This window comes from Camelus dromedarius, chromosome 6 (genome assembly GCF_036321535.1).
Source record: "Camelus dromedarius isolate mCamDro1 chromosome 6, mCamDro1.pat, whole genome shotgun sequence".
NCBI classification, from domain to species: domain Eukaryota; kingdom Metazoa; phylum Chordata; class Mammalia; order Artiodactyla; family Camelidae; genus Camelus; species Camelus dromedarius.
Window position 1 is genome coordinate 68,628,540 of NC_087441.1, and position 21,434 is coordinate 68,649,973.

Below are 21,434 nucleotides of genomic sequence, written 5' to 3' on the forward strand. Positions count from 1 at the left end.
ATTGTCTTATCCATGATGTATAGTACACTTCAGATGTCATAGGCTTAAGCTATAAAAATGAAGTGACTCTGTCACTGGATTGAAAATGAACAGTCACACCCCACATATCTGGCTGACAGAGTTCTGACAACCTTCATCAGTCTGAACCACCACACAAATGAAAAGCAAATATCAGAGCCACTAATTTGGAAAGGAAACTGTCAAAAAGTCCACGCTTCTTAATTCATAGACTTTAAGGACAGTATTCTCCCCCCAAAATGGAGATAAATACAATCAGAGAAGTAGAAACAGCAAAAATAAACTATCATCTGAGAGAAGAATGTCAATTACCAAAGAACAGCAGTCAAGGACCACAAGGCGTCAGGGCAAACAGCCTTGTGCAACTCACGCCTCGTTTGTATTTTATTTCAATTTTAAAGCACACAAATATTCACGTATGTAATAACAGAGTAAGATTTCCATCAAAAAGAATTCCTTTTTTAAAACACCAACAGTAAAAGGGTTATGTTTCAATAACCCGTAAGTGTCACTTTTTGGTGGAAAACTGGTTCTCAGTGATGCTGGATAACTGAATTATTACTATAAATGCTAGCCTGTTTTGTTTTATTGTTTCACTTCATTTAATGAGCTTCATTTAATGAGCTATTCTAATATATTCAAAAATAAGAACTATTATTAATATATCAATGCAAAATATCTCATTAAAACACTGAAATTTTATTATTAATAATGTCATTCAGTTATAGCTTTCTGCAGTTAATGTGCGAAATATAGCTTATTGTATATAAGCAATTTTAAGGCACTTCAAATCTCAAAATAAGACCTTAATTCAAAGAATTTTAGGAATGTTTTTATTTTTATCTAAATTGTCTAAAATTTTAAGTATGTTCGTGCCAGCAATACTGCTAAATTATAGTAGAAATATACTTAATAAATGATACTCATTTCATACAGTCCAACATACTATTTTAAACCAACCTGTTACTGTATGTTTATTTAGGAATTTAAGAATATCCAAGTAAGAGAAAAAATACTGCTCAAGAGAATAAGGAACTCATAATTAATGAATATAACTTTATAACAAAGTTTAAGACTTTTTATTCAGTTACCTGAAAACGTATTATAAGCTATATTTATGTTTTAGCTTTTTAAAAATCTAGTTTTATTAAAGTGATTTTATCAAGTTAGTTACTTAGGCCACTTCAACCTACAAGGTAGTTCAGGAGGCTCACAATGTTACTATAACAGTATTCTGATTCTTAAATATTGTTTATAATTACATCATTTTTAACATTTAAAGTACACATAATGAAAGGCATATGTAGGGTTTTCTTGCAAATACAACAATATTCTGTGGAAATGTGTTGGAGAGAAATTAATTCTATTTTTCTTTGTTCTATTTATTACAATTTTTTTATTCATTAAAGGTGACAGTTTTTAAATTATCTTCTTCTATTCTAAACACTCAACAATTAGAACCAAATAGTAGGGTTCCATTTCTAAGGCACATTGTGTGACAATTCCTTGTCAGACCTCAAAGAGTAAATTTCTGATCCAAAATTAATGAAACAAATGAAATGCTCTTCGATGTTAAATAAGCAGCTTGAAGGGTTTGCCACGCAGAGCATTTATCTTTTACAGACGTTATTAAAAGCTTTCATCAAATTTTAGTGTAATGTGCACACCCAAAATGCACTATGAGGGAAAACACGTCGAAAATGAATTACAAGCTGAATCGTTAACTGGAGCCGGGCTCCCTTTACCATGGCAGCCACTCTCAGAGCAGGAGTCCACGAAGGTGATCATTTACCTGAAGCCCCTGGCAGTGCCTGCTTTTCCTCTCTCAACTCAACTAGTCCTCTCTAGCCATCTCGAGCTACAACAAAACTGCTGACTGAGGGAAGAAACAGAAAACACATGGGAAAGAGAAGGTTGGAAGGTCAACCAGACAGTAAGCAGAAGCAAGAACTTTAGGAGAAGCAATCAGACATGTTAAGCCCCAAGAAAGAACAGAGTTGTAAAATTACAAGATTTCTGTATGTTCGGTGACTATGCCCACCGTATGTTACTTTGCAGACCAGCATCAACAATGCAGGGTCTGCTCCTGAATCTCACTCATGCGACTTCTGAGTGACCTACATTATCCACTGCAAAGTATAAAAGAATACAATTTTAATGAGTAAAAAAAAAAATTCAAGTAATACATTTAGCACAGATACCTTAAACTTGTTTCCCACACTGATGAAGCTAAGTTTTCCTGCTTTTTGTTTAGTATCTTTGTTGTTATTTGTGGATGATTCAAATAATTCCCGGATGAATTTATCCCTGGATTCACATATTAAGGATTCAAGAGACATATGTAGAGCATCATTATTTTTTTCCACAAACTGGGTCTGAAAAATGAAGCAAGGAGGAATGATTCAGTCCATCTTGTGATAATATCTCTTAACGTGACGCTAACAGAATGAGGTAACAGAAATGTTTTGTGTCTGTCCTGTCCAACACAGCAAGCACCAGCCAACGTGGACATCGAGCACATGAAATCCGGCCAGAGTACTGAGGAACTGAATTTCAAACTTTATTTAATTTAAATTTAAACAGCCAGATGGGGCTAGGGGTTACCATACTGTACAGTGCAGCTTCGACATCAAATGGTTCTCTCCCAGCAACGGCTATACTCACTGTTTCATAGCACACTGCCCCTGCGAAGTGCCGGATAATGAAGCCTTCATCATCTCTGATGTTCCTATGAACTGCCAGCTTAGATTTTCTGGGAATCTGAAAAATAATACATACATCAGTTACTAAATTATCAAAAAGACACTGCGTAACTTCCTTTAGAAAACATTCAGGATATAAAATACTTAAAATTATAAAGGGAATTTTCATACTTTATACAATTATACTGCTTTTTAAATACCTAATAAGCCTTAAAGTACCAGTAAAGTCGACCAAATATTTTTGGTTATAGTCTCTTAGGAAAGAAAAAAGGTGAAAGACTAAAAATAAAACAAAAACAAAAAAGCCACACTATTTAGAAGCACGTGCATTTTAAAAAGTGAACTCCCTATGCCTAAAGTAGTGGTTCTTGACCTTGGCTGACGAATTAAAACCATCTGGAGAACTTTTAAACCCCCCAAAGCCCATCCCATTTACAGCAGGGGATACTCAGGTACTGCCAGGGTTGAGAAGCTCTGTTCTAAAGAAACACCTGAAGCACAGGACTCTCCCACTGATTTAAACCACACATCCTAACACGTTTACCCAATGAGCCTGAATCTATTTGAGGCAAACGAAATCATTCTCCGGATGTACTATCTAATTAGAATACCTCGTGTTGGTATCATATTTAAAACTTTTCAAAATAAAAGATCACACCTGATCCTCAAAATAATCCGAGGTTAAGAAAGACAATCTCATCTGAAAAGAAAAAGCCAAGACTTCAGAACCTTACTAGGCTTTTTCCGGGTGGGAGAGCTCGCAGATCACAGAGCCTCCCTCCTCTCTGTGTGACCACACACCAGCACGAGGTGGAGTGAGGGCCCTGCAGTGGGGATGCCCGGCCCGATTCCCAAACCAGCACTTCCTCACTCTGCGAGACCCGGCAGGTCACTTAATCTCTCCGTGCCTGCCCCCTCATCTCTAGCCTGGGGGTGCAAGCAGGATCTCCCAACAACGGATTATGATGAGGACTAAATAAAGTAATTTCAGTGTAACACTTAGAATGTGCCTGACACAGGCTACGTGTTCAATAGATGGTTATTATTACTTTTATTTTCAAAGAAACACAAAAGTAAAGGCCTGTACAAACTAGAGTTTACTGTCTTGCTCTTGAGGAAAGTGGCCAAAGCCCATTCCTGACACTTTAGTTTGCTGTCCTTGGAGCGACACGTCTCTGAAACCCTGGTTGCAAGTTGCTGACTAGCAACCAGTACTCCTGGTGAAGGTCACCGTGCATCCAGAGACTGGTCTTAACAGAGAGCAGTGAACAAACATGACTGAACACGTCTTCAATCTTAGTAAAAGTTCTGCTGGGGATATGAAGGACTCTGAGTCAACGGAGCAGGTGGTCGTGCGGTGCAGTCCCCAGAGGAGGTCATCACAATGACACCAGCTTTCCAAGTCAGTGCATTCCACCTGCTCAATGACGTAGGGAAACATGAATACTTGCTTTCATTCACTTAAGCTCCTGGATCCACCAAAGCAACGACTGGTAAACCAGGCTACGAGCTCAAAATGATAAACAGTATAGGAGGCATCTGCGACTCTAAGCAGTTTTCCTTTTCCTTCTTCCTCCCTTCCTTTCTTTGTTGTTCCAAGATGATGCGGCACCTAGCTTCCCAGGCTAGATTAACACCCATATTTCTCTGGGCTAGTCAGCTCTTTCCGGGCGTGAGGATGGAGCTGGGCATGTGCTGTTACCTCAGGATGATGGCTGAGCATAAAGGTAAGCACAGAACGCGTGAACACAGGAAATGCCTCAACGGCCACGCGCTCCAGCCTCAGGGAGAAGGGCTCACACTCCAGATTTAAGCACAGCTCTATGACCCAACAGCAGTTTAGGGGACCAAGTCTTCTGACCCTTTTAGAAGTGTACTTCTCATTTATTTCTGCTGCTCTCTGTATGTTTTTCCTGTTTAGCTAATTTTTCTACTGCTTCAGCTTCTATGACCTCTCTGAGTACATTTTCCATTCAATACTCCCTAGGAACGAGCATCAAAATGAATCTGCTGATCACTCACACGAACTGCTTCTACCGGAGTCTCAGCCAAAAGCTTTGCTGATCTTACAAATGTGCAGACAAGTGGCTGCTTGTGACTCTAGGCGCCAACCCCTGGGACGTGATCAAAGTCACATGACAGAACAAAGCAACTGACGGACACGTGGCTCAGAATGGAGAACATAAGAACAGGTAAACCTTTTTGTACAGTTTAGATAGGTGAAATGTACCTTCTATCCAGCTGAAAGGGCTTTGATTAGCTATATCATCATTAAAAATGGATACATTACATGGTCCACCTCTAGAAGATGCTGTGCAGGATTAATTGTAGGTGTTTACAGTTGTTCTAAGCCTTACATAACTTATGGTTCTAATTATCTAATGTCTAAGGTCTAGCACATCATTCTAAAGGTTTTTCTGCCCACCACAGAATCTCAGTTTTGAAATGACAAACTCACAGAAAGCCGGAAATGGTCTTTGTGCTTCTGGTGAACTGCAGATGTAAAGTGTTGATCACTTGGCTGGGGAAGGCGATTTTCTTCATCCAAAATATCCAATATTCCCACTAATTTTGCTTCAATTAAATCTATTTCCAAAAAATCAGGATATAATAGGGTAAACTAAACATATAACCTTTTAAAGATGCATGAACTTACTGATTACAAATTTTGAGGACTGGTCAGAAACAATGTAACATGATTCAGTAAGTACTGTATTCTCTGGAAAGCTACAGAGAGCAGATAAATTTTATTTCTCATCTGGCAATTTATTAGAAAGTAATATCACATATTTAATAAAGGTTTTAGAAAAACAACTCCATAAAGAAAGCAACTCATGTCACAACTGTTCCCTTTGTAAGCGAGGACAGAGGCTAAAGATTCAGAAATCCTTCCTCTCCCAGAGGAACCCCTTCTATATTCACAATGAAGTGAAACTACAGAAGCTTTTGCAGGATCAGCTTTTCAGAACTACTTATAGATATGGAGTCAAAAGATTTCCAGCATAACTTCAGCAACAGCAAACATTTTTCAGCTCTTTCCATTCATGGGGTCTGAACTCTGCCTGTTCCCAAACAACTGTAAAATGTAAGCTGCTTAAATACAGGCTAAAAGAACTGTTAAACGGGACAGACTCTAAAAGCTATAGGACACAGAAAGAGAAACCAAGATTCTAACTGCACTGGTCAGAGAATGGTGGCTCTTGGGCAATGAGTGGTGGTGAAGAGGGCATCCATCTGAGCTATAAATGAGTGTAATCTGATAAGAGGTGGACATGCACAGAAAGATAACTGGGAGGGGAGGAGCTCCAGCCAAGATATCCGACCACACCATCGGAGGCACAGAGACCTGAGAGAGGATGTTTGTGTGAAGGCACAGACTGAGTGGACCAGGCAGGATGTGAAAGTGCTTTGAAAAGTTGCACAAATGTAAAGTATTATGTAATTCTGCCATCTTGTCCAAATCTAGCACGTGAGTTACTGGCTCAACTGTCAAAGCCGTTTTCAAAGCAAGGCTTGCCCAACAGCGGATCTCAGAGATGCGCGGGAAGAACAGGCAGAGCGAGCACCGGCCGGTGATGACAGGGAACGGCCTCTTTCCCGATTAAAAACAGAGAAGGAAGACAGAGAGCCTGTTCTCCTGCTGCATGGTGTTATATGGATGGGACACATGGAACTTGTAAAGCCAGCTTGCAACCGGCCAGAGGCTGCGGCCAGCACTCAGAGAACAGAAATGAAGAACTGCAGCAGCCCAGAGCCAAATCCTGGCAGAGCCCGCGAGGCGCCCAGCTACCCCGTGGGCTTCCACCTGCGAGGTAAGAAATCTCCCCCTTGCGCAAGGTAAGAATTGCTTAAGCAATTGCATTTCCTTCTTAACTTATTCACAGGTCAGCTGTTTAAGAAAGAAAACACCCATCCCAGGAAACAGAAGACATTTCAGGAAAACCTTCAGCATAGCTGGATTTGATGTCTTGGTAGCAATACTAGAAAAGGAAACGCCTCTCCTGAATACCGCAGTTTCAAGTCTCATCATCAGCAGTATCACTCATAGAGCACAGAAAACTTACTAGCAAAAGCATTCACTGTATCTTCCCGCATTTCCCAAAAGTGAAGTAAAAAAAAACATACCTATACAGTCCTGATTATCCACGTAATGCACTTCATTCACACCTAAACCTTCTCTTTGATACAGTTCTTGTTCCTAAAATAAAATGATCATAATCACAGATGTGTAGATACTGAGTGACAGGAAATGGACTCACTGTTCTGTGCCTTTTCTGATCATAAGATTTATTGATTAGTCAGTGTAGAAAGGTTCACAACAGCTGATTCGGGAGCTGAGAAGTCTTGCAAAACATTGGGGAAGAAAAATCCTTGCCCCTAAAACAAGGTGATGTCAAAAACTAAAGAGCCAACATACAGTTTACATATGTGGAAATGTCCCCTCCTGCAGATAAGGCGCTTTTCCTGAGACATGCTGAGAAGCTATGAACAAACACGGGGATCTGTTTATAACCTTTCCAACTCAAGACAAGACCGGGGCTTTGAAACATTCTACAGCCTCAAACTTCTGTGCAGAACAGACCAGGGGTCAGCAAACTTCTGCAAGGGCCAGACAGGAGGTATTTTTGGCTGTGATATTTACTGTCTTTGTTACAACTACTCCAGTATGCCACTGCAGGGCAAAAGCAGCCCCAGACAACAGTAAATCAAGAAGCACAACTGCCCCCCAGTAAAACTTCATCTGCAAAAGCAGGCGGTGGCCTGCTGGGTTTGTCCCAAAGGCCACAGTTTACCCCCTGGAACACACAGAGGAACGTAAGTTGCCTTGATCATTTTTAAAAGTTTAAAAAAACAGCTAAACTAATTAGCTCCCTTCTGACATGAAATTTGTCTCTTCTATATTCTCAGTAGCCCTAAATCATTGTCCAAAGACAGGCAAGGGCAGATTTATAACCTTTACAGACAAGCACTAAAATCAAGCAAAAAGCAATCCACTGCAAATGGGCTCCAGCATCTACACAGTGATACATATGAGAAATGTATCATTGGGGAAAATAAATATAATTTGGAAGAATAATTTACAAATCAGAGTTGAGTTCCTAGATAAGTCTGGTATTGTCTTAACATTTTAAAAAAAGAGGGGGCTGGATTTTATCACAGATGGGTGAGCAAGGCAATGAGCTAAGGGTGATGTGTGTTTCAACCTTTTTTTCTTGAATGTTAAAATATTTCCTCCCACGAGACATGCTAGAAAAGGTCTCTGTCAATCTAGAAGCACTGTCTACTTGAACCCAATCTGCATTGGAAATTCACGTTTATTTTAAAGAACTGTTATAAAAATAAACATAAATCAAGACACCGTCTCCTCTCCGTGCAGTTTCCAGATGAAGTTTGCTGGGCTGGTGTGGAAAGGAAGAAGGATGTGAAGTGAGAGGCAAACACGTCAATCCTCACATAGGAAAGGAAGGACTGAAGCGGCTGGATGAGACATTTTCAAAGAAACTACCTTAACTCATTTTAACCTGCTTGTTTAAGCCAGTTCTGGCTTAACTATATTATATAAGAAAAGGTATAAAAGTTGAAATGTGATGGGGAACCCAGAAAGAAAAAGACATAATAAAAATGGGGAAAAAGACGAATGGGATGGAAATAGGAAAGAAAACAGTTCACATTTCAAGTCCAGCTACAGTGGGGGACTCAGAAAACAGCAGCGCTCACACAAAGGAAACAGCGCTGGGGTTCGTTCGGCCCTTGCAGAAGTCACTGAACTGCCGTAGTTTCTTCGTCTGTAAAATGAAGGGCTGGACTGGATTGATACTGGGTTCCCAGCAGCCAGCGGTCCTGTTGACTCTGCTGACCTGCTGGCTTTCCTGCCACACACACACAGAGCGGCGAGCAGGCAGCAGAGGGCAGAAGCAGACACAGAGGAGGAGAGGGTGATGCCGAGGTCAGGGATGAGAGCAGAAAGCTGTTTGGCAGTGCCAGGAGCAGAGACTACAGAATCAGGAAAAGAAACAAGCGGCACCTCCAGTCCAGTAAAAGTCACCAGGAAGGAGCAGGAGGCATTCACTTGTGAGCAGGCGCCGATCAGCACTTCTGCTGGGTCCCCTAAGCTTCAACTGCACCATCAGCACTTCTGATGCGCTTGGCATCTGCGAAGCCCCTGGGTCCCAGGCTGAGAATCTCACATTCCCCGGGCCACCTTCCATCATACCTCATCAACCAAGTAACTGCGGGATGGCGCTGTGCCTTGAAATTTAAAAATAGCTTAATGCGGTTCTTAAATCTAAACTGTACGGCAATTACCTCCTTCAGAATCCTTTCGTTAAAAAATTGTTGAAGTTTTTCATTGCAATAGTTGATGCAAAATTGTTCAAAACTGTTATGTTCAAAGTACTCTGAAAACAAAACCAGAGTCAAGAGTCATCATCAGATCAACTTCACATTAATAAACTTAGGATAAAATTTTATTGTATCAATGCTTACTTTAATATTAGATACAAATACATATTCGTAGAATTGTTCCATACTCCCCAAATGCTTATTTCAAGACTTCAAATTTTGTTAGGCATTAAGTATTAAAAATACCCTGCTTCGTGGGGGGAGGGTATAGCTCAGTGGTTGAGTGCCTGCTCAGCATGCATGAGGTCCTGGGTTCAAACCCCAGTATTTCCACTTAAAAAATACATAAATAAAATAAAATAAAAAAATAAACAAACCTTGCCTCGCTTGAAAAAAAGGGGTTTGTCAGATAAGATAAACATCATGTAGCAGGGAGGGTATAGCTCAAGTAGTAGAGTGCATGCTCAGCATGCATGAGGTTCTGGGTTCAATCCCCAGTACCTCTTCTAAGAACAAATAAATAAACCTAATTGCCTCCCTCCACCAAAAAAATAAAAATAAAAATAAATTTAAAAAGGAAAAAAAATGGTTTAAAAAAGATAAATATCATATAATACAAGATACAAAGTGTAAGCCACTTGTAACATTTTTTCAAGCACAGGTATTAAAGAATCAAAATTAAAGGAAAAAAATGACTTAAAGTGTTAGTGGTTTATATTTTTCTGTATAATCTGTAAAATTACAGTTACAAAAAATATTACGGATACTAATGCATTTCTAAAATTAAGGGACTGTATTACATTATTTCTAAGATCCCTGTAACTCTAAAATGTTACGACTGTGCATGCACAGATCATGCTAAAACTGGTGTAGATCAGGGAACAAACAGCTGAAGATGATGAAATCTTAAATCAGTGACGAGTGTTTCTCTACCTTTGAATAAAAGGCACTGATTTACTACAAATTTTAAAACATGTATTACATCAAAACTGACACCCTGCCCCTCCCAAAATGTAAACACTCATCTCTTGCCTCGGCAAAGGCAAAAGAATTATGAAGGAGAACGCTTCTGCACAGACAGAAGGAACACCCACACTGATAAAGCCCCAAGTAAAAACGGTCAGATTTACTTTGAGATTTTTACAACACAGTCATTCCGAACAAAGTAGCATTCAGGTATCAGTGACTTTTTTTTATTTCTGGTTATACAGCTCCACAGTTGTTCTCAAATGTTTACCCTGACATCTTATTCATTTGGTGGAAATTAATTAGAAGCAGCTATCTGCTGACAACTAACACTAATGATGAATTTTTACACACAGTAATGAGTTTGGCCTGTATGCTAGTCAGTCTATGCCCACCTCTACACTGGATGGTCAATGGTTTTAATGACTGAATTCTCTTTATCAGCGGCACTAAGACTTTACCTTTATTCAGCTGCACTAGTTTATAAGTATGGAGACATCTCTACCTAGGGTAGTTTTCAATCAACATTTTTCAATTTAAGCACTAGTGTGACCAAAATCCACGAGTCTTCCCTTTCCTTTTTTCGAAGCATCAGCTTCCTATTTATCATATTATGAAATGAAATGTAGGTATGGACATATAACTGAAAATACATCAAGAGAAAAGGTATTACAAGGGAAAAAAGGGTTTTTTTTTTTTAAATTTTATTTTACATACGTGTGAAAAACCAAAGGAAAAAATATCAAGCAAATAAAACTCACCAAGAAAAGCATACTTACCAAAGCCTGCAATATCTAGGACTCCAATAAAATAGGATGACGTTTCAAAAGGAAAACACTGATTGACTCTGTTTACCACGTGATCAAAAAGATGGCTGTAGACAGTCTTTGCCAAGGCGTCCCGGGCGTTGTTTGCTTGCTCCACTTTCAGGGGTACCCTGCAAAAGAAGACTATGCCAGTGAAAACTCTCCACAGCACTATGTTGTGAAAATAATGCCAGATACCCAAGAACAAAGTGTATCTAATCATACTGTGAGGAACAAGCTAAATTGTTACAAACAGTCATTTGTGAATAGGGACAGATAAATAGGGCTAAGCAGAATACTACAAAAAAAACTATCGACAATTAGATTAAAAATCTATCATTGGGTGGAGAGTATATAGCTCAGTGGTATGCATGCATGAGGTCCCTGGGTTCGATCCCCAGTACCTCCATTAAATAAACAAACAAACAAACAAACCTAATTACCCCTCCAAAAAAATCTATCATTGAGTAAAAGAACGTTCAGCTCAAAAAATCTTTTTAATCTTAATTTATACCTCACTGTACATGCTGAATATATTAAAGAAAAATTATTCAGAGGGATAATCTTCCATGTGACTTTCTGAAATGCAAAAGAAACTGTGTTTAACTCAAAGTAGCTTTGAAGTTCAGCAACTCGTTTAACAGTGTTTAGGGAAAAAATGCTTTCCGCCTTAAAATCCAATTCTACAATTTAATACAAGTAACTACATGGTTTAAAGATGTTACAGATACAGACGCACAATCTGTGTCCTTGAGAAAATGACAGTCTGATGAAGACAGACCACCACAGAGGAGAATTTCCAGGCACTGTGCTGAACGCTGTCATAAAGCACAGGGCACTCCGGGAACACCAGAAAAACACACCAGATTTGGAAGTAACCTTAAAAGTCATTTGGGTCAGACTTGAATCCCTTCTGAACAGTGGTTTTTCAATTTATATTTCCTGCAACAGAATCCTTTCCTAAAGTGAATCTGATGTGAACACCTCCTACATAAACTACACAAAAGAATTGCTTTGGAACATAGGGGAAGCAGAGATGACAGCTGAGGACCACCCTCTCGTGCTTTACCAGCCTTCCCCTGGGCTCCAGGAACATCTCTAAGGAACCGCGTACCTGTAGGGCACCACTAAACATCCTCCTCGCGGAGGGTTTCTTTACCATAAGAGTAATTTGGAATTAGCAAAGAATCAGGCCAAGCATACCCTGCCAGTATTTCTCAAAGTGTAAGAGCTACCAAATTTTCCCAGTGGCTAAAAGGTTCTCTTTTTAATTCTTCTTTTTTTAATTTGCCAAGAATTTTTTGAATATATGTTGCTAGAACTCACTGTCTGCCTTATTTCGCAAGGGACAGAGGATCTGGCTTTTCCCTCACGGAGCAGGATTTTTAGAGCAATGAGTTAAGGAACTTACTTTATAACTGTTCCTTTGGTGCCCCCTGCTGTTGTCAGCATGACTCTTGTGGTTAAACTTACACGAAGATCATCTTGATCCAAACCCAGTAACTCAGCACAATATTCCAATGACTGAGTAGATTTGTTCTTCAGATTACAGCCACCTGATGAAAATATATTTTAATCTGAAATTAGTAAACATTATGTAAACCAGATTTTTAAGATCCATCTCTTAGAAGTACACTTCATGTACATAAAACTATGGAATAAACAAGGCTCATCTGTGACTTTTAAGTTCACCTCACTTGTTCACCACCCTGACTTGTCAGACACTTACACTGCCAAGGTCAATGGAAGACCCTCATTCAGGGTGGCCCCACCATAAAATCCTTTCAGCCCTTCAATTTCAACCCGCCACTGTTTCATTTTTTATGACCCTGCAAGTGAAATAGACTAACAATAGACTATCATCCTTGTTACCATATTACATCTCTGGAATGATAGAGTGCCTTATCACTACAATTCACAGGACTCCAGAAAACCTCAAGGAGTAATTCCAGTGGTAAATGTGAGGCACTTCAGCAGGTCAACATGGGTGTGGACATCTGTCTACATGTGTGCACGCGCGAACATGCACGTGCTCATGACATGTGGGGACAAAGGAAGAGGGTGAGGAGGCAACTGCTATTAACGGTACATTGTATCTACAGATTTGCATTTATGGAGGCTGTTTTATAGAGAGCATCCCACAGTGCCTTAGACTCTGCTGTTACAACTCTGCAACTGATGAGCTGTGTGACCTTGAATGAGTTACTTATTCTCTCTGCACTCAGTTTCCTCATCTGTATAATGAGGATAATATCTGTACTTACCCAATAAGGCTGTGATGAAGATTAATAAGGTTATATAATGTGAAGTTGTGAAGCGCTTGGTACGTAGTAAGCACTGTATAAAGGTTATCCATAATTATTATATTATCATTACTAATATTAAAATAAACATTTTATTAATTTTTTGAAGTTTAATGTTTATAAATAATTCATTTTAAGACTACTCAATTTCAAAACTACAAAGAATGTGTGAAATCATAATGAGAATTTTATCATGACAAATATTTTAAAAAACCAAATTAATACTTAATAGCCTGGTCTCGGGAGAAATAGTCCATGAAATCTTTTATGAATAAGGGGTTGTTAAGACAATTCATTGGGAAAAGAACAGCTTTTCAAACAGATGGCACTGGACAACCAGGCATCTACAAGCAAAAGAATGCAGTTGGACCCCTACTTCACACATCTACAGAAATGAACTCAAAATCAATCAAAGACCTAAATGGAAGAGCTAAAAACCATAAAATTCTTAGAAGAATACAGACATAAATCTTCACGATCTTGGACTAGATAATGGTTTCTTAGATATGACACCAAAACCACAAGCAAGAAAAGAAAAAGCAGACAAACTGGACTTCATCAAAATGAAAAACTTTTGTACTTCAAAGAACACTATGCAAAAACTGAAAAGACAACCCACAGAATGAAAGAAAGTATTTGTGAATTATATATCTGATAAGGAACTTGTATCTAGAACATGCTTTTAAAAACTCTTACAACTAGATAATAAAAAGGCAACCTAATTAACAAATAGGTCAAGAATGTACATGGTCATTTCTCAAAAACAGACATACAAATGGCCAATAAAGTCATGAAAAGATGCTCAACATGAGCTGTCAGGAAAATGCAAATAAAACTACAATGAGGTAGTACCTCTCAGGCACTAGGACCTCATAGGCACTAGGATGGTGAGAATGTAGAAGGGTAGTTACTTGGAAAGTCAGTTCCTCAAAAGGTTAGACATAGAATGGCCGTATGACTAAGCAGTTCCGCTCCTAGGCATATACCCAAGAGAAATGAAAACATATGTCCACACAAAAAGTTGTACACGAATGTTGACCGCAGCATTATTCACAACAGCCTAAGGTGGACACAACCCAAATGTTTATTAAATGACAAATGGGTAAACAAAATGTGGTATAACCATACAATGGAATATTTCTCAGCAAAAAGAAAATGATGTACTGACACACAGGTGAACCTTGACAACATTAAGCCAAGTGAAAGAAGTCAGTCACAAAAGGGCCCACATATTTTGCGATTCCATTTGTATAAAATGGCCATAATAGGCAAATTGACACAGACAAAGCAGAACGGCAAGTGGTTGCCTAAGGCGGGGGATTTGAGACACAATGGCGGTAACTGATGTAAGGCATGGGGTTTCTTTTTAGAGTGATGAAAATGTTCTAAAACTGACTATGGCAACAAGTTCATGCTGTATAGCACAAGGAACTGTATTCAATATTTTACAGTAGCTTATGGGGAAAAGAATATGAAAATGAATACATTGCATGTTCAAGTATGACTGAAACATGCTGTACACCAGAAATGGATGCAACATTGTAAACTGACTGTACTTCAATAAATATATATATATACACAAACATAAATAAAAATAAAATTGCCTATGGTGATTATTGCACAACTCTAAATATGAATTATGTTTCAATAAGGCTGAAAAGAAAGAATAAGGAAAGTAATACTTAGAAGACATATTAAACCTTTAATTCTATGAAAATAAGATTACTACTAATCTCTAGTTTGTACCCTCGATACACATTATCTAAAATAATATAACTCTCAAAAAAAACTGGCCACCATTGATTAATTCATTTGAATACTTTTTTTTTAAAACTGTTTTGAAAAGTTTCTTACATACTTTCAGGGATTATGTAAGAATAACATAAGAAAGCATTTATTTTAAAAGTTTTAAAAAGGCAAAATACTGCAAAATAATGTAAGGTTTTTCATGTCATTCCCCTTCCAAAGAAAGAACTTCTTTGAACATTTTTAAAATTTGTTGTTATAATAATGTATATTTTTGTTATGTGAAATTTAAAAAACACAGAACTCTCAATACGTATTTTTTGCATTATCATCACAAAAAAAATTTTAAATAGCAGGGGAGCCTTCCAAATATTTACTGAAGAATAAGTTTTCCAATAAAATAATTACAGAAATATCCAGAGCCTTTTCAAATTGCAAAGTCATACCAAAATTGAGTTCTCTGGAGCAGGAAAAATCAATTCTAATTAGAAAGAAACCATTTAGGGGTAGGAGGGTATATAGCTCAGTGGTAGAGTACATGCCTAGCATGCACGAGGTCCTGAGTTCAATCCCCAGTACCTCCATTAATAACAAATAATAAGTAAATAAATAAATAAATCTAATCACCTCCCCCCAAAAAAACTGAAGTTAAAAAAAAAATTAAAAAGAAAGAAACCATTTGGTGGGGAGGGTATAGCTCAGTGGTAGAGTGCTTGCTTAGCATGCACGAGGTTCTGAGTTCAATCCCCAGTACCTCCATTAATAACAAATAATAAGTAAATAAATAAATAAATCTAATCACCTCCCCCCAAAAAAACTGAAGTTAAAAAAAAAATTAAAAAGAAAAAAACCATTTGGTGGGGAGGGTATAGCTCAGTGGTAGAGTGCTTGCTTAGCATGCACGAGGTCCTGGGTTCAATTTCTAGTACTGCCATTAAATTAATTAATTAATTAATTATTTTAAAAATTTACCTCCCCCCAAACCCCCGCCCCAAAACAAGAGCTGTTTAAATTAAAAAAAAAAAAAAAGGTGAGGGTACAGCTCAGTGGTAGAGCACATGCTTAGCATGCACAAGGTCCTGGGTTCAATCCCCAGCACCTCTACTAAAAAAAAAGAAAAAAGAAAAAAAGAAACCATTTGGACCTATATAGGAAGGGTCGCTGGAAGGATGTAGGTTAATAAAATCTTAGCTATTAAAACAGAAACAACCTAGTTTATTCTCCTGACTCATTGCCTCGTTCCAATCTTCTCTGCTTTCTGCTCATTTCTCTTTCAACAGAAGGAAGTTTGAGAAGAAGAATAAAAGATAATGTAAATATCTGGGATGTGCCTTTTGACCATTTAAATGCTTTTCAACTAACTAGATCATGCCCCGTTTACGACCCTCGTGGACGTCTGCATGTCTGACCACAGGGCCATCACACAAGGTGTGTGAAAATGCTGCCCATCACTTCTTACATTTCCGAAGTGTGCATTAATCACTCTAAGCTACTCTGGGTTAGAACTGCCACCTGCTCCCTTGGTGTAACGATCCTATAGCGGAGGAAACATCTCAAGTGGTAGAGCGCATGCTCAGCACTTGGGTTCAATCCCCCGTACCTCCCCCAAAAGTAAATAAATAAACCCAACTACCTCCCCCTCAAAAAAAGAACAGCAACAACAAAAATGATGCTACAGAGGAAATGAAGATGTCTTCTAACATTTCTTACACTTTTAAATCCCTCAAAAAAAAAAATTTTAATGTAAAGTAAGAACACATCTGATTTTGCTTGGTTTTCTTTTTTTTTCCATTTTAAACTGAGAGTAATCTGTATTTATTTTACTCATTCCTTGAAAACACTTACGGTGATTACTACATGCCAGACTAAGTACTATTTTGTATCAGTTTGCAAATATTTAACTCGTTTCTTCTTCTTTAAAACATGAGATAGGACCTGTTATTATCCCCAGTTCACAGATGAGGAAACTGAGGCATGGAGAGGTTAGGTTCCTGGCCCAGGGTCGCACAGGCAGGTGACACACAGTGGCACAAAACCTTGTGCTCCTACATACAGCTCCTGATGCTGACTTCATGGCACCGCGGGACGTTCAGTCTGAACGTCATTAAGACTGTCTACCTCAATCTGCTCATTCACAGCTCAGGTCTCTGGGGAAGGCTCAGTGACTGGGGGCAATGAGAGACAGTTACCCCAAGTGCCGGAGTTAGCTAGACATGGGGACAGCATGGCTCTCACACCTACAAGTTCATTCACAACCGTATCACATAAACTACCGCACAGGTCTCACTTGTGTAAAATGGAGATAATGTCCCCTGGCTCGCTATCTTTATTAAGTTCAGATTATGATTATGCCATTCATGATGAAACAGTATATAAAGGATCTTGCACGTAGCAGATGCATTTTTTAAATGTTCTTCCTTCCTCTTGTGCCCTTTCCTTATATGCAAAATGTTGCTACGTAACCACACTTTAAAAACACTTCTCACGGATTATTTCTTCATTATTTTACAGGTGAGAAAGCCAAGGCTTAGAGAGCTTCTGGGATCTGACACTAAAGCCTAGGTTGTTGACTGCTATGGTAAACGGTGCTTTTGATTTTTTTTTAAACTCATTCTTAGTGTAAGATTTTTAAAGGCAGAAGCAGGAGTCAACAATCTTTTTCTCCAAAGTGTGAGATTTTAACCTTTGCTGGCCACACTACTCAACCCTGCCACGGCCGCACGGACGCTGCCACAGACAGGACACAACAGGCAGGTGTGGCTGTGTTCTAACAACACTTCACTTACAGAAACAGGTCAGAGCTGACCACGGGCCGTAGTCTGCCAACCCTGTATTCACGGATCAAACTTAAGATTACACAGTCTTACTATTTATGCAGAGACTGAAACAAGACAGTTGAAAAACTAATACCATGCAGGCATTTAAATGCTCTTTTCAATTTGCGTCAAGTTTAACCTATTTTCATTTCCCAGTAATAAAGTAGATGGGCTTTTGTGTATTCAACTGTCCTAATTAACTGATCCAAGTTCAGATAAATGAACCAGAAAAATACCAAAATATTTTAACAGATGGTAAAGAATTATTCTGTTCATGTATTGGAAAAGAATAATATCAGTTGAAAACTGTAACCAAGTATGACCCTGGTAGTCAGAGTTAATCATCCTTCATCAAATGAGTTTACTCCTCATCCGTATCACGGATTTGTTCAGGACAGAGCTCATAACAACTGATAATGCAGCATCCTTCAGTTGCAAGGTTCATCACGTAACACAATATATCCTAGAAATACCAGGATAATAACAAACCTGCACATGGAGTCAATTTACATATGACAATTAAATGATAGAACTTCTAACTTTACTCCTCTTCAAAATAAAACAAAACAAAAAGACTGCCAAAAAAAAAAAAGAAAAAGAAAAAGAAAAAGAGACCTGATGTGCTGCCGGCTTCCTCAAAATCAATATTTCCAAGGTGCAGGACACCAGCTACTACCCGGAACAGATCGAGCTTTTCTTCGTCATCCAAACCAATCTTTTTCATGGCTGTGCACATTCTAATAAAATCTCCATGGTCATCTAACAAAGGATCTTTCAAGGAGCCTGCCTTAAGACACTACAAAGCAAGAAGATATCAGTTGTCTGCAGTTCACATTATTTAAGTATACTAAAAACAACCACATAAGGTCTATTAATGCACTCTATAACATGCAAAAGTAAAATGAATATACGTATGTTCATGTATAACTGAAAATTGTTCCCTACACAGGAACTTGACGCAACATTGTAAAATGACTATAACTCAATAAAAAAAAAGTTTAAAAATAAATAAATAAATAATTTAAAAAATAAAATGTGTGAGAAAACTAGTATTCTAACACATTCAAAAACTGAAATGACTGCACAAAGTGTACACAAGATCGATGTATTATTTCTTCCAACGACATGAGATCTACAGCTATCTCAATAAAAATTTCAGTCAAAAATGGAATGAGATGTTTTCCGGTTAAAACTGGAATTTTATCTCTAAAGCATTATAATGCTAGGATATTAGATAAAAATATAAACTGAATGAAAATGAAGGAAATATCAATGGTTGAAATGAATCAACATGAAACCACAGGTCAAAAAAAAAAAAAACAGGTTAAAAAAAACGAATAAAAATTTAAATCTAACATTTAGCATTATACTCCTTCAGGTTAACTACTATCAGCTACACTGATATTCAACAGTAGTGAACAGTGGATAGGCTAACTAAACAATTTTCATGGCCTGAGAATTACTTTTTAAATCTTTCTGATTTGAATATAAATAAGAGGTAAAATGTATCAGTAAGCATTATGTTTACTCTAAAAATTTATGCCATGACTGAAAACATTCCAAAAAAATGAAGAGACATTTTGCTTTCTCTCCTAAAAAAAAAACTTGCATCTAAAGTGCTCATTTATTAGAATCTCTAACACAAACTTGAAGGAAAAAAATAAGTTACTGGACACAGAAAGATTGGACTAGCAATTTTCCAGAACTTGAGAATGAATAAGTAAATTAAAACATTAGGTTAACAGTATCAGAATTAACTGGCCATTAAAGACACCTCTAGGAGATTTGTTTTTCCTCCAGGGTGACGAGTGCTTCCCTGCTAAAGTTGTCACTGCCTTTCCACAAAAGTCATTAAAATGTTTAATTAGGCATGTGTGGAATTTCTGGAAAATGTCTAGACAAGGAAATTTAATTCTTAAAGAAAGCACAGGAAACGATCACATGCAGCCACATTGAAAAGAAAACACGTATCATGCAGAATTTTTAGTCTTGCAATTGAATGGTTACTTCATTTAAGAATTGTTTCTAATCAAAGGTCAATGAATATACTGCTGTCACGGCAGACTAAAAATACTGCATTCTCCTAAAAATCACACACAGCTTAAATAAAGACACTCCAATGGAACTACGATTCTAATTAGTCAAAACAATCACCTCATCCTCCTGATAAAGAAGACAATAAAAAGTAATTTAAACATATTAAATCCATTATTCTCTTACAAATTTTATATATAAAATCAATAATATAAATAAGACTCCTAACAAAGTACACTGACTCTAGAATCAGAAAGGGCACACTTTCTTCTTAGGAGCATACAAAGAGTGCTTTTTCTCTTTGGAGAGTAAAATCCAGTTTTCTTTCCTCTCTGCTCAGTCCTTTCCCAAGCCAAAATACCAGATTTTTATACGTATGCATTTTTTCCTTTAGTATAGCTGCCATATTCCACCAGGAACTGTCTCCATTATCTTGGTGGAAATTATACAGTTTCCATATTCTGATGATGCCTTATAAAAAATATAGGCTATCATGACAAAGGAAGATAACCATAACAAATACTAATGTCATTGCTTAAAGTTCCAACCACGGATGTAACATAAAGTTTACAATTTATAATCCAGACATCTGTGTCTAAAATGATAAATAAAATGTCAACTTAAAACAAAAATTAACTAAAGGCTCATCTTCTTAGAATTCAAAACAATGGGGATTTTTAGGTTTCCATTTTTTTTCCATAAATATATTAAATATATAATCCACCTCACCATTTTGAAAGGAGCCAAAAACATCTGACTCACACATGCAGGAGTATTAAAAACCGAGTATAATAAAAGCTTGTTCAATTAAATGCTCAATATAAACCTTTTAGTAAAATTAATAGACAATATGAACTAGTTCCTATAATAAATCCTGACTTAGTGTTTCACAATTTAAGCTCCCTGAGAGGATATAACTTAATACCTCTTATTAGTTAAACATTGTGTATTAAAATTTACAGAGGTGGGAGAAGATTTTTAGATTAAGGACTGAATGTTTTTAAAATAATACTTAATGATATAATCATATCTAATTGCTCTCAGAAATATAATAATTTAGTAAGACCAAAATATAAAACTTTTCATAGTGTTATTACGGAAACATGATGCTCTAAAGAGAAATACAACAATGTATAAACATCAGTTCAGAAGGATGCTTACTCTGTTTATTGTCTGCGTCAAAGCTTACTTCAGCTTTGACGTAGACAGTAAATTATAAAGGACATATTTCATACTCAGTCCCAAGTGGACAATATGAGAGCGAGTTTTGAAAACGTCAGCTGAGGATAATTCTTGGGCAGTATGACACCCTCGTGCTAGGAAAAAGAACAAGAGGAGAGCGGAGCACTGAGCCTCACCAGCAAGAGCCAGAACCTGCAGCTTCTGCAGGTCCCAATAGAGGCATGAAGCACCAAGCCTGCGAGGGGCATGGAGGAATATTTAGTTTTTTTAAGCATAAGCCTAAATGTAAGAAATCTTCCTTGGGCTTCAAAATAAAGAACAGAATATATCTTTCAGCATGACATTTTTCATATTAAAGATTTTTAACTCAGAAAAAAAAAAGTTTACTATACCTCAGGACTTTTTCGATTCTGTAAAATCTGTTTGTCAGTTTCTTTGTTAGCAAAGTATCTAGTGCAGCCTCGGTTTAGATACTGTGACAAAGAAATTTAAAATACAGTTAACAGATATGATCCACAG

The 21,434-nt window shown here is 37.6% G+C and overlaps 1 protein-coding gene across 7 annotated transcripts in view; it reads right to left on the minus strand.

Moving 5' to 3' along the window:
- MYO6 (myosin VI) overlaps nucleotides 1-21,434 on the minus strand; it is a 127,311-nt gene that overhangs the window by 33,501 nt on the left and 72,376 nt on the right. For 6 of the 7 annotated variants that reach the window (XM_031455959.2, XM_031455958.2, XM_064486931.1 and 3 more), the window contains 9 exons: nucleotides 21,308-21,388; nucleotides 18,315-18,495; nucleotides 12,246-12,390; nucleotides 10,808-10,965; nucleotides 9,027-9,118; nucleotides 6,846-6,918; nucleotides 5,179-5,306; nucleotides 2,683-2,778; nucleotides 2,220-2,393 (listed from right to left, as the gene is read on the minus strand). In XM_031455959.2, the coding sequence (XP_031311819.1) occupies nucleotides 2,220-2,393; nucleotides 2,683-2,778; nucleotides 5,179-5,306; nucleotides 6,846-6,918; nucleotides 9,027-9,118; nucleotides 10,808-10,965; nucleotides 12,246-12,390; nucleotides 18,315-18,495; nucleotides 21,308-21,388 (1,128 nt within the window). Of the gene's footprint in view, nucleotides 1-1,703; nucleotides 1,895-2,219; nucleotides 2,394-2,682; nucleotides 2,779-5,178; nucleotides 5,307-6,845; nucleotides 6,919-9,026; nucleotides 9,119-10,807; nucleotides 10,966-12,245; nucleotides 12,391-18,314; nucleotides 18,496-21,307; nucleotides 21,389-21,434 lie in introns of those variants that run through there. The other variant, XM_031455960.2, reaches the window with a different exon arrangement.